Source organism: Anguilla rostrata, chromosome 8, assembly GCF_018555375.3.
Source record: "Anguilla rostrata isolate EN2019 chromosome 8, ASM1855537v3, whole genome shotgun sequence".
Taxonomy (NCBI): Eukaryota; Metazoa; Chordata; class Actinopteri; order Anguilliformes; family Anguillidae; genus Anguilla; species Anguilla rostrata.
Window position 1 is genome coordinate 1,445,016 of NC_057940.1, and position 12,839 is coordinate 1,457,854.

Sequence of the window (12,839 nt, forward strand, 5' to 3'; positions counted from 1 at the left end):
ACAAACTGTAGCCAATCACACTGCCTCATTCTGTTTCACAGGGTGCAGCCGGTGTCCTACAGCCTCACTCAAAACTAAACACAATCCGCCAAAAAAGTTTTCACAGAGAAATCAAATAATTAGCAAAGTTTGGCTGTAGCAGGAATGGTGAGGGTTGTAACTGTGAATAGAGATTATTCTGTATCGTAAAAAAGGCCTTGGTCTTTAGTCAATAAATCAAGATGTGTGCTTTTCATAAAGTTTAAAATGAAGTGGTAGGTCAATTGTACTTTTTAAATTTAGATTTTGTGCTTCAATTTAATAAATATGACAAAAGTGGAATTTCAACTCTGTGCACAGATGCTGATTAAACTACAACACTTTTAACCGATGATACTGTGACGTGTCAGCTACAATACCTAAGGCTTGAAATCCATTTTTGTCATGTGCTGTTACTACACCTTTCAACGGTGAGCGAGCCAAAGGACTCGGTGGGGAATGCTACTGAACAGGATTGGCTTATTCTCTGTTCATCTGAGGGCCAGAAACAAAGGAAAAAATTCAGTTATATTCAAAATATCTGAGAGCAGCTACATAAGACAAGTCATGCACTATTTTATATGAAAACAAGTCGAAGAGAAGAGAAACCACGCAGGTGACAGTCAGCACTAGTGGCAGTGGTGAAATTTAGTGAAGAGGCTGGGGGATGGGGGGGGGGTGTTTGGTTTAAACTTGTTATTGTGTTTTAGGCTGGTTAAACTAGAGAAGGAACCAGAGAGCCAAGAGCTGTAAATCCTTAGACTGAGACAGGAACGTATTTCAACCACGCGTGTATTAGCCGCGTGTCTAACACGTGTGCATTTTGTATGTAACACGGGTCGCTCAAATTTGTAATTCTTCTACCTCTGTCTCACCTGCAGAGCAACACTCACCTCCATCGCTTTGACTGTAGTCTATACGTACATTTATTTGGGAGTCATTTTGCTGTTTTTTTTTTTTGTAACCACAGTAAAATGTGTAGCGTTAAATCAACTCTGAGAGAGTGCATTTTACTCTGGTAGAGTAAATTTTCCTCCCTTGTTGATGGAGGGAAATTTGTATGCACCACTCTCTCAGTGCTCTGTGGTCTAGATGCTCCATCATCTCCAGGGCGTTTGGACAGGGAGGCTACATGACTGCGAGGCTGGTTTCCTGATTGACTCGAGATTATAAGTGAAGCACATCCCCAGAACTTTGGGCTGATTTATCTCTCATTGCGACTGTCAACCTCGTCGGGGTTCATAATGCAGTAAAGCGGGGGGGGGGGGGGCAAATCAAATCCTGGAGAGGTGCAAAGCCTGTCGTGCTACAAAGCCCTTAAGCACTCAAGGGCTCCAATCGAGCCACTGATTGGCTAGAGAGTCCGCACGCCTTGCTTCCAACTGGCTCCAGAAAACCAGGGAAACCCGCTAACACTGCGGCGCACCAGGACTGCAGTTTGGGCTCCCTGACGTCATGAGCCTCACACATGACCTCTGAATACATGACATCACATGCTCACTTTTCTGACTGACAGCTGAGACATCAATCGCAAAGCCATTGGGTACTGCAGATTTAACGCACTACCCATGAACCTCTTGCACAAAACGCATACATCATCACAAAGCGTCTAAGGAGGAATGCTGCATCTTTTACCCCTCGCAACTGGGGTCCTTTCGGCCCAAAGACGCGCCACAATCTGAGTTTGGCAAAACAGCTTCACTTCCTGTGTCGGTGTGCTCTGATTGGCTTGTGCTGTCTGGGCTCCTCCTCCTGTTCCTGTTTCCTGTCCAATCAGATCTTGGCGTGCGTTCCTTCAGACTGCAGCTCCACGGAGATTCCGTAGCCTCTTAGCAAAGGTGCCAGGAGAAATGGCTGCAACTGATTGGCTCTTCCAGGTGAAATATTGTAATGAGGACAGCCCCCAGCCCCACACCACCCCCATCCAGTAGAAACACCCATATGGCACCTCCTCTAGCACAGCGACCACCTGTCTGCAATTGTATATTTTTGTATATACAATAAATAGTTTACATGTATTTAAATTCAAGTAAATGAGAATTGATCGCTGTGTTTGTTCTGTGCTTAGCAGCGACCCACATCATAGGAGCTATATGGGCCCATGATTGGACCTTTTGGCACAAGGACAGCTTTGTCAGACTGGGAGGGCAGAATTCCGTGGCCTTTGTGACATCATAAGGTGTGGCCTTCACCTATTGGTTCCTCTTTTTGGGTAGCAGAAATTGGAGCATTTTCCCATTCGTTTGTTATTGTACTTCCACATGTTTAGGAGCGTGTGTATGCGTGTGTGCGTGTGTCTGTGTGTGTATGTGCGCGTGAGTGAGAGTGTACGTGTGTTTGCATGTGTGTGTCTGTGTGCGTGTGTGTGTGCATGTGCGTGTGTGAGTGTGCGTATGTGTGCGTGTGCATGTCTGTGTGTGAGTGTGCGCATGTGCATGTGTGCAAGTGCATGTGCGTGTGTGTGTGTGCGCATGTGTGCATGTGTGCGTGTGTGAGTGTGCATGCGTGTGCATGTGCGTATGTGCGCATGTGTGCGTGTGTGTGTGTGCGCATGTGTGCATGTGCGTGTGTGTGTGTGTGTGTGTGTGCGCATGGGTGCATGTGCATGTGTGTGAGTGTGTGTGCATGTGTGATTGTGCGTGTGTGTGCGTGAGTGTGCGTGAGTGTGCGTGAGTGTGCATGTGAGTGTGCGTGAGTGTGTGTGAGTGTGCGTGAGTGTGCGTGAGTGTGCGTGAGTGTGCGTGAGTGTGTGTGTGTGTGTGTGTGCGCGCGCATGTGTGCATGTGCATGTGCGTGAGTGTGCGTGAGTGTGCGTGAGTGTGTGTGAGTGTGTGTGAGTGTGCGTGAGTGTGCGTGAGTGTGCGTGAGTGTGCGTGAGTGTGTGTGAGTGTGCGTGAGTATGCGTGAGTGTGCGTGAGTGTGAGTGTGCATGAGTGTGCGTGAGTGTGCGTGAGTGTGTGTGAGTGTGCGTGAGTGTGCGTGAGGTGCGTGAGTGTGCGTGAGTGTGTGTGTGTGTGTGAGTGTGCGTGAGTGTGCGTGAGTGTGTGTGAGTGTGCGTGAGTGTGCGTGAGTGTGTGTGAGTATGTGTGAGTGTGCGTGAGTGTGCGTGAGTGTGCGTGAGTGTGTGTGCGTGTGTGTGAGTGTGTGTGAGTGTGCGTGAGTGTGCGTGAGTGTGTGTGTGAGTGTGCGTGAGTGTGCGTGAGTGTGTGTGAGTGTGTGTGAGTGTGTGTGTGTGTGTGTGTGTGTGAGTGTGTGTGTGTGTGTGTGTGTGTGTGTGTGGGTGTGTGTGAGTGTGCGTGAGTGTGCGTGAGTGTGTGTGAGTGTGTGTGAGTGTGCGTGAGTGTGCGTGAGTGTGTGTGAGTGTGTGTGTGTGTGTGTGAGTGTGTGTGAGTGTGATCCCGTAGCTGTGAAAGAGATCATATCCCTGTAAACTGTTTTTTGTGAATGGGCTTCAGCCCCCGGCAGTCCTCCAGTGGGGGGGGGCCAGAAGCACTCGAACCCGGGGCAGAGAGGGTCTCCGGGATTTCAGGGTGTTTGAGCTCAGTGCCCGTTCACTCACTAACATCTTCCCTGACAGACATCAGTAAAAAAACTGGTAAATGAAAAAAAACAAAAACAGAACAGATCAAACAATCAAATAAAACGGCTGTAAAAATGCTGATCCATCAGTAAAGCCATAAAGCCTGCTTTTCCTTCTCTGTAAGCGGGACGATCCACATCAGGGATGGGGCTCTATGTACACCGGAGGAGCTCGTAGTTTATTGCCTTGTCCTTGTTTGCGTGAAAAGCTCGAGGTCGTTTCGTCCCTCCCAGGAGGGGGGCCTGCTGTTCTGTCTTCCCTCCCCAGGAGGGTCGGTGTTCTGTCTGTCCTCCCCCCAGGAGGGGGTCTGGCTGTTCTGTCTGTCCCTCCCCCCCCAGGAGGGGGTCTGGCTGTTCTGTCTGTCCCTCCCCCCTCAGGAGGGAGGGGGCCTGGCTGTTCTGTCTGTCCCTCCCCCCCCAGGAGGGGGTCTGGCTGTTCTGTCTGTCCCTCCCCCCCCAGGAGGGGGTCTGGCTGTTCTGTCTGTCCCTCCCCCCTCAGGAGGGGCCTGGCTGTTCTGTCTGTCCTCCCCCCTCAGGAGGGGCCTGGCTGTTCTGTCTGTCCCTCCTCCCCAGCGGACTCCCCCCCCCAGCGGCGCCCCCTAGAGGGTGGTCTCGTACTCCAGGCGCTCCTGCATCAGCGCGTCGTCCCTGTACTGCAGGCGGGGGGGCGCGGCCCCCGATTGGGCAGCCAGCACGGCCTTGCGGATGCCGCGGTCCAGCACGTGCCTCTCCCAGGCCGGGTAGCGGCTCCGGCACAGGTCCACCCGAATCAGCGTCTCCTCCGCCCGCGGGGCGCGGGACGAGGACGGCGTGGAGGGCGCCGTGGGGCGCACCTGGAACACGGGCGCGAACCCGTCCCGCTCCGAGTACTTAGGGTCCGCCCCCCCGCCCGCCGTCGCCGCCGCCGCCGCCGCCGCAGCCACGGTCACGCCCCCCCGGTTGGAGCGCAGCGAGTTGGTGGCGCCCTCCGGTGGCAGGCCGAAGCCCGCGGCGGACGGGTCGTCCAGGATGCAGCTGGCGGAGCGGGAGAAGCGGGCGCCGTCGGGGTGGAAGAAGGCGTAGTACATCAGCATGAAGAGCACGCCCGTCAGGAAGCTGCTGAACACCACACACAGCGCCGGCACCGCGAAGGCCTCGGTCGCCGTGGGCGACCGGTACAGGTACCAGAGCGCGCTGAGCGCGGCGTTCTCCAGCAGCACCGCCGCGTAGTACGCCAGCAGCCGCCAGCGCGTGCGGCCCTCCTTCACGTTGAACCAGCTGAAGATGTAGACCACGCCCACCACCATGTCGAAGACGATCTCCTCCCACTTGCTGACGCAGAACTCGGTCTCGCAGTGCACGATCCAGAAGGTCATGGCGCACCAGTGCAGCACGATGAAGACGCCGAAGTAGAGCTGGAACACGGAGGCGAAGAGGGCGAAGGTCACCACGCGCGCCGCGATGGTGAAGAAGTGCCAGCAGAACTGCAGCACCACCGCCAGGTGGCTCAGGGGCTTCTTGTCGTCGCGGCTGTCCCGCAGGGCCTTCTGGTACGACGCCAGCGCCCACGCCAGGGAGACCAGCGACGCCGCTGCCGTCATACCTGCACAGAGAGCACACACACACACACACACACACACACACACCTGTCAGCTCCTTTCAGGTCCTGAGAATGCGCACTGTCTATGTTACAGTAACTAACAGTATTGTCCTGGTCTTACAGTAACTAACTGTATCGTCTGTGTGTAACTGTAATTAACAGTACGCTCTGTGTGTGATACAGTAACTAACTGTATCCTCTGTGTGTAACTGTAATTAACAGTACGCTCTGTGCGTGATACAGTAACTAACTGTATCCTCTGTGTGTAACTGTAATTAACAGTATGCTCTGTGTGTGATACAGTAACTAACTGTATCCTCTGTGTGTAACTGTAATTAACAGTACGCTCTGTGTGTGATACAGTAACTAACTGTATCCTCTGTGTGTAACTGTAATTAACAGTATGCTCTGTGCGTGATACAGTAACTAACTGTATCCTCTGTGTGTAACTGTAATTAACAGTACGCTCTGTGCATGATACAGTAACTAACTGTATCCTCTGTGTGTAACTGTAATTAACAGTACGCTCTGTGCATGATACAGTAACTAACTGTATCCTCTGTGTGTAACTGTAATTAACAGTATGCGCTGTGCTTGATACAGTAACTGACTGTATCCTCTGTGTGTAACTGTAATTAACAGTACGCTCTGTGTGTGATACAGTAACTAACTGTATCCTCTGTGTGTAACTGTAATTAACAGTATGCTCTGTGTGTGGTACAGTAACTAACTGTATCCTCTGTGTGTAACTGTAATTAACAGTATGCTCTGTGTGTGGTACAGTAACTAACTGTATCCTCTGTGTGTAACTGTAATTAACAGTACGCTCTGTGTGTGGTACAGTAACTAACTGTATCCTCTGTGTGTAACTGTAATTAACAGTACGCTCTGTGTGTGGTACAGTAACTAACTGTATCCTCTGTGTGTAACTGTAATTAACAGTACGCTCTGTGTGTGATACAGTAACTAACTGTATCCTCTGTGTGTAACTGTAATTAACAGTACGCTCTGTGTGTGATACAGTAACTAACTGTATCCTCTGTGTGTAACTGTAATTAACAGTACGCTCTGTGTGTGGTACAGTAACTAACTGTATCCTCTGTGTGTAACTGTAATTAACAGTATGCTCTGTGTGTGATACAGTAACTAACTGTATCCTCTGTGTGTAACTGTAATTAACAGTATGCTCTGTGTGTGATACAGTAACTAACTGTATCCTCTGTGTGTAACTGTAATTAACAGTACGCTCTGTGTGTGGTACAGTAACTAACTGTATCCTCTGTGTGTAACTGTAATTAACAGTATGCTCTGTGTGTGGTACAGTAACTAACTTTATTCTCTGTGTGTAACTGTAATTAACAGTATGCTCTGTGTGTGGTACAGTAACTAACTGTATCCTCTGAGTGTAACTGTAATTAACAGTATGCTCTGTGTGTGGTACAGTAACTGACTGTATCCTCTGTGTGTAACTGTAATTAACAGTATGCTCTGTGTGTGGTACAGTAACTAACTGTATCCTCTGAGTGTAACTGTAATTAACAGTATGCTCTGTGTGTGGTAAACACAGTAGCTACTGTATCGCTCTGTGGTCGCTAACTGTATTATGTAAGACAGTATGCCTGTGGTGGTACAGTAACTAACTGTATCCTCTGAGTGTAACTGTAATTACAGTACGCCTGTGTGTAAGAAGTATCCAGTTTAACTAAAACTGTATCCTCTGTGTGTAACTGTAATTAACAGTACGCTCTGTGTGTGGTACAGTAACTAACTGTATCCTCTGTGTGTAACTGTAATTAACAGTACGCTCTGTGTGTGGTACAGTAACTAACTGTATCCTCTGTGTGGTACAGTAACTAACTGTATCCTCTGAGTGTAACTGTAATTAACAGTATGCGCTGTGTGTGGTACAGTAACTAACTGTATCCTCTGTGTGTAACTGTAATTAACAGTACGCTCTGTGTGTGGTACAGTAACTAACTGTATCCTCTGTGTGTAACTGTAATTAACAGTATGCTCTGTGTGTGGTACAGTAACTAACTGTATCCTCTGTGTGTAACTGTAATTAACAGTACGCTCTGTGTGTGGTACAGTAACTAACTGTATCCTCTGTGTGTAATTGTATTAACAGTACGCTCTGTGTGTGGTACAGAACTAACTGTATCTCTGTTGTAACGTAATAACAGTATGCTCTGTGTGTGGTACAGTAACAACGTATCCTCGTGTGTAACTGTAATTAACAGTACCTCTGTGTGTACGTAACTACTGACCTTGTTGTAACTGTAATTAACAGTACGCTCTGTGTGTGGTACAGTAACTAACTGTATCCTCTGTGTGTAACTGTAATTAACAGTATGCGCTGTGTGTGATACAGTAACTAGCTGTATCCTCTGTGTGTAACTGTAATTAACAGTACGCTCTGTGTGTGGTACAGTAACTAACTGTATCCTCTGTGTGTAACTGTCTTCACTGCCGTCTCTGCTGGGCGATTGCACACAGTTGTTCCCGGTGTGGACGCGTTGCCGTGGAGACCTTTCGGGCCCTGCGTGCTGAATGGACAGACTCCCTGATTCAGCGCCTCACTGCACCGTGGTTCATTTTCACACGGCCCTGATCCTGTACCCCCCCACCCCCCACCCCCACCCCCCCGGCGCTCCTCAGCCTTAAATCCCGCAGAGCCCCCCGCCGCTCTGAAACATCGCAGCCACGCCCGCTCCGTGCTTCGCTCTTTTGGTAGAGGAGCGACGGAGCCCCAGGCTCGGGGAAGCCCGCCAGTAAATAACCTGCGATCCGACTTCCCCTCTCTGAGGGAGCTGGCGCCAGCGTTCTCAGCATTTACGCCTCTCATGAAAAAATAAAAATAATCACATAATAAAAAATGGCTTTTAAAAGCACGGAAATTATGAGACAGGGCCTGGCAGACTTCCAGACAAAAACAAAAAATCTAATTTTGTAGATGACATGAAAACCGCAAAATACCTGACCCCGACTGGCCTGCTCTGTACACAGGCCCTGAGGCCTACTGTGCATATGTATCTGTACCCAGGCCCTGAGGCCTACTGTGCATATGTATCTGTACACAGGCCTGAGGCCTACTGTGCATATGTATCTGTACACAGGCCATGAGCTCTACTGTGCATATGTATCTGTACACAGGCCTGAGGCCTACTGTGCATATGTTTGACACAGTAGCTACTGTGCTACGACTGACCCGCATGAGCTCTACTGTGCATATGTATCTGTACACAGGCCCTGAGGCCTACTGTGCATATGTATCTGTACCCAGGCCTGAGGCCTACTGTGCATATGTATCTGTACACAGGCCTGAGGCCTACTGTGCATATGTATCTGTACACAGGCCTGAGGCCTACTGTGCATATGTATCTGTACCCAGGCCATGAGCTCTACTGTGCATATGTATCTGTACCCAGGCCATGAGCTCTACTGTGCATATGTATCTGTACACAGGCCCTGAGGCCTACTGTGCATATGTATCTGTACACAGGCCTGAGGCCTACTGTGCATATGTATCTGTACACCGGCCACTGATGCCCTGAGGCCTACTGTGCCCTGCGACTAATCTCAAGACTGACTTTATGAGAGGGAGATAACCTGTCTCCAGTTGGTAATTGAGAGAGTGATTAAAAACTCAGTGCCCTCTTGCTGAGGACAGTTTTAGGACTTAATTACTCCCTCTGAGCGAAGCATTGTGTGTAATACCCTCCACGCTCGTTTGAAACACAAGCCAGTTTCCCGCAAGGATGTGGAGTCGATATTTTCCTGGCGAATGTTAAAAGCAGAGGATTCCCGCCCTTTGCCACCGGGGGCAGCGCGCTCCATTACGCTCGATTTACACTTCTATCAGGCGGGAGCACGCAGCCAGACGGACCGGTCCTTAATTACTCTCACTTCAAAACCGCTTCGGGAAGGGAAAAATTAAAAGCGAAACATCGGAGAGCCTTCTCCCTTTTCATTGTGGTCTGAGAACGTCGGGGAGCAGAGAGAGAGAGAGCTCAGCTCGCGCTTGGCTGTTACTGAACGTGACGGAATACCCCATCCGCTTTTTTTTTTTCTTCTGTCCACTTCCTGTGCATCAGTCTACTAAAAGAGGGTGGAGATGAGATGATGATGTCACAAAGAGAATAGAATGGAAGAAGAGAATTATGGGAATTAATTACTGTGGGGCGGGGGGATCGATGTAGAATTTCACTGCAGAATGGGAAATCCGAAGCCGCATTTGCACCAGACACTGAAAACTGTAAATTATGTAATTTTACATAATTATAATTTTATTAGCTCAGTATGAATGAAGCACTGTCAGAGTGTGGCTGTTTAATTCACAGGAATGTGAAATTTTGTACACCTTGAAAATTTACATTGTGAATTGCCAATGGAGCGGACCATTCTAGAACTTTAATCGAGTGCACTGTCGTGGCAACAGTGACAATGTACTTTATTGGACAATTCTTTTTCATTTTTTTAATTTTTATTGGTGCCCAATGTGGGGCTGACCTTTCCCGCTCTAATTTGTGAGGTCAAATTAACTATTTAGCAAGATCCATTTCCGATTTTGGGGGAGTGAAGACATCTGCAGTTCCCCTCCGAAACACAGGGTGTCGCCACCCTGCTCCCTTTCACACCAGAGCATGCAGAATTGAGTGGGAGGAAAACGTCTCAGACATGCAGCCCACCAGTAGGGGTCGCTAGAGAGCGATGAAACCCGGACTCCTAACTGGCTGAACTCTCCCGAACCCTGGACGACACAGTCGCCAATTACGCACCGGCCTGTCGGGCGCCAGCGCCCTCCGGGTTCGATCCAGAACCGTGGGGCTCATCTGCGCACCGCTGCATGCACCCGGGGCTCCCCCAAACACGCCCGCGCCGATTACCGTGATTATCATCAAAACGCTTTTGTTCAGAAATCTGATGAAGCTTTCAGTCAAACTCGGTCTTTTCCATTTGACTTTGACCTCATGCACAAAATGACACAATGAAACTAAATTGCATTTGTCAGTTATTGCCCGTAAAATGAAAGTACCTTTCAATGGCGAGTTTACAGAGGCAATCTGGGTTCACAAGTATTTTGTGAATGCAAAATCTGATGTCTGATATGGCTAAGAGGGGCAATTGCATCAGCTTTAAAAAAAGATTACTGAGTCAAATGACCTGCCACTAGCCTACGTGAAATAACCTCTCATGTGTCAATCATCATGTGCAAGTCTCCCGTCCTTGAAAAGCTGAAGCTTTTGAGCTCAGCGCTTCCACGGCAACACTTCAACGGAACAACGGCATTACGACATCCCTGGCTCTCATAGGTCGAGTGCGGTCACGTGACACGCAGGTCTCCCTGATGTGGCGGCGTCTTCTCCTGTTTTAATTGGCTGATGCTCACCTCTCGCTTCACATTTCCACACGGCTCCTTCAGCAGAAGCCATTTTAGGAGTTCGTACTTGGCCTCGGTTTCACATGAAAGGTGAATTAATTAGGCTAATATATCCTTTTGTATCTCGGCTTCCGGAAAGCTCACACACTGTGCCTAACGAACTCCGGCAAATCGGAAAGATTAAGAGGGATTAAATTATTAACAAGATCAGAGATTAAATTAGACTACCATGACTTAGACTCTTTATGGCTACACTGGGTCTCTGTATGAGGTTAAACTCAACAGACCTAATGAGGTCACAGAGAAAAGCGATTGTCAGAAGGTATTATCCCTGAAGAAGTAAAATCCTGAATTCCTCATTCTCTCTGTTGTGGCTGTGTTTCTATAATTACCTCATCATGTCCTGTATAAATCACAAGACTCTATTTTTTTTTTTATTAAATTAAATTAAAAAAAGGTTATATAATTGCCATAGAGACACCAGGTAAATATACATGGTCAAGCGAGAAAAAACGATCTTATGCTACATAATGTAGTTTTGCTCACCTGCTGATTACAAGTGCCTATGAACACTTAAAACCATTAGTTTACAGGTGTCTGGTAGGAAGATGCATTCATACTGACTAGGACACTTAGTGACTGCAAAACCACCTGTTAACCTATGTACTCGACCACCGAATGTGGATTTATGACACTTGGGTTAAATAAAGAAACAAACTGAGTCATAAATACATTACATTACATTACAGGCATTTAGCAGACGCTCTTATCCAGAGCGACTTACACAACTTGAAATATGTAGTCAGTGGACCAGTACGTAGGTTAATAGGTGGTTTTGTACTCAACAAGTGTCCTCGTCAGTATGAACGCACCTACCTTCCTTCCTGTGAAAAAAAAAAAAACCCTGATTTTCAATGTGTTTAATGTGTGTGTGGTGCATATGCAGCAGGTGTGTGGTCCAGGGCCCATGCTTGTGTGTGTGTGTGTGTGTGTGTGTGTGTGCGCACGTGTGTGTGAAAGAGAGAGAGAAAGAGAAAGAGAAACAGGTGAAGAGGAAGAGATCGTAAGCCGCAGCTAGCTGCGCCGCAGCCTCTGCGCTCTGTGAATCAGACGGGTTTTCGTTCAGCCTGCTCACCGGGCCCCAGCACTAATCTGCGCTCCTCCTCTGCTCTTCTCTCTCTATCAAGGGCTCTTGGTTGCAGCTTCGCCCAGAACTCTGCCCGCCCGAGTTTCTCTCCATTCAGAAAGAATGCTGCCTGCATCAGAGCGACCGTGTGAGCAAGTCAAGAGCAGTGAGACTCCAGGAGCAGAAACATCGCGGCAATTTGTCCCGCCGTCTCTGAGAAGCCGACCCTGACTGCTCATTCGCTTCCCCACACTCTGAGAAACTCTCAGACAGGAAATTACAGCTCCTAAACTGTCCCTTTCAGGATGCTCCTGTGCTTCCTCTCGACCCAGTTCCCCCGTCACGTGATCATGTGATCTGAGGTGCTCTGACGTGTGTTCCGTGTGCATTTGTTGCAGCGTGTATCTGAGATGCCGTGATGTTTATTTCATGACGTATTTCTGTGTGTGCGTGTGTGTGTGTGTGTATGTGTGTGTGTATGTGTGTGTGCGTGTGTGTGTATGTGTGTGGGTGAGAGTGTGTGTCTGTGTGTGTGCGTGTGTATATGTGTGTGTGTGTGTGGGGCAGTACTCACCTTGCAGTGCCTGCAGTGTGTATGTATGTATGTGTGTGTGTGTGTCTGTGTGTGTGCGTGTGTGAGTGTGTGTGTGTGTGCGTGTGTGTGTGTGGGGGGCAGTACTCACCTTGCAGTGCCTGCAGTGTGTGTGTATGGATGATGATGCAGAGCTGGAGGACCAGCTGGGGGGCGCTCTCCAGAAAGGTGGCCAGCAGGTGCAGCATGCTGACGTCAGCGTATTCGTACACCATCCTCCAGTGGTACCGCCACCGGTCCTGCTCCCCGCTACGCCTGCTCTGCACCCCCAGGTACAGCGTGTGGAAGTACCTGCCCATCCCGAAAAACAGGTCAGTACACCACCCAAAACATTACAGCATACAGCCCTCAACCTAAACAGGTCAGTACACCACCCAAAACATTACAGCATACAGCCCTCAACCCAAACAGGTCAGTACACCACCCAAAACATTACAGCATACAGCCCTCAACCCAAACAGGTCAGTACACCACCCAGAACATTACAGCATACAGCCCTCAACCCAAACAGGTCAGTACACCACCCAAAACATTACAGCATACAGCCCTCAACCCAAACAGGTCA

The 12,839-nt window shown here is 48.9% G+C and overlaps 1 protein-coding gene across 1 annotated transcript in view; it reads right to left on the reverse strand.

Moving 5' to 3' along the window:
* Positions 1-3,892: 3,892 nt before the first annotated feature.
* LOC135260494 (XK-related protein 4-like) overlaps positions 3,893-12,839 on the reverse strand; it is a 27,098-nt gene continuing 18,151 nt past the window's right edge. The window contains exons 2-3 of the mRNA XM_064345748.1: positions 12,366-12,565; positions 3,893-5,179 (exon numbers count right to left, since the gene is read on the reverse strand). Coding sequence (XP_064201818.1) covers positions 4,197-5,179; positions 12,366-12,565 — 1,183 coding nt within the window. The 3' untranslated portion in view covers positions 3,893-4,196. The remainder of the gene's footprint in view (positions 5,180-12,365; positions 12,566-12,839) is intronic.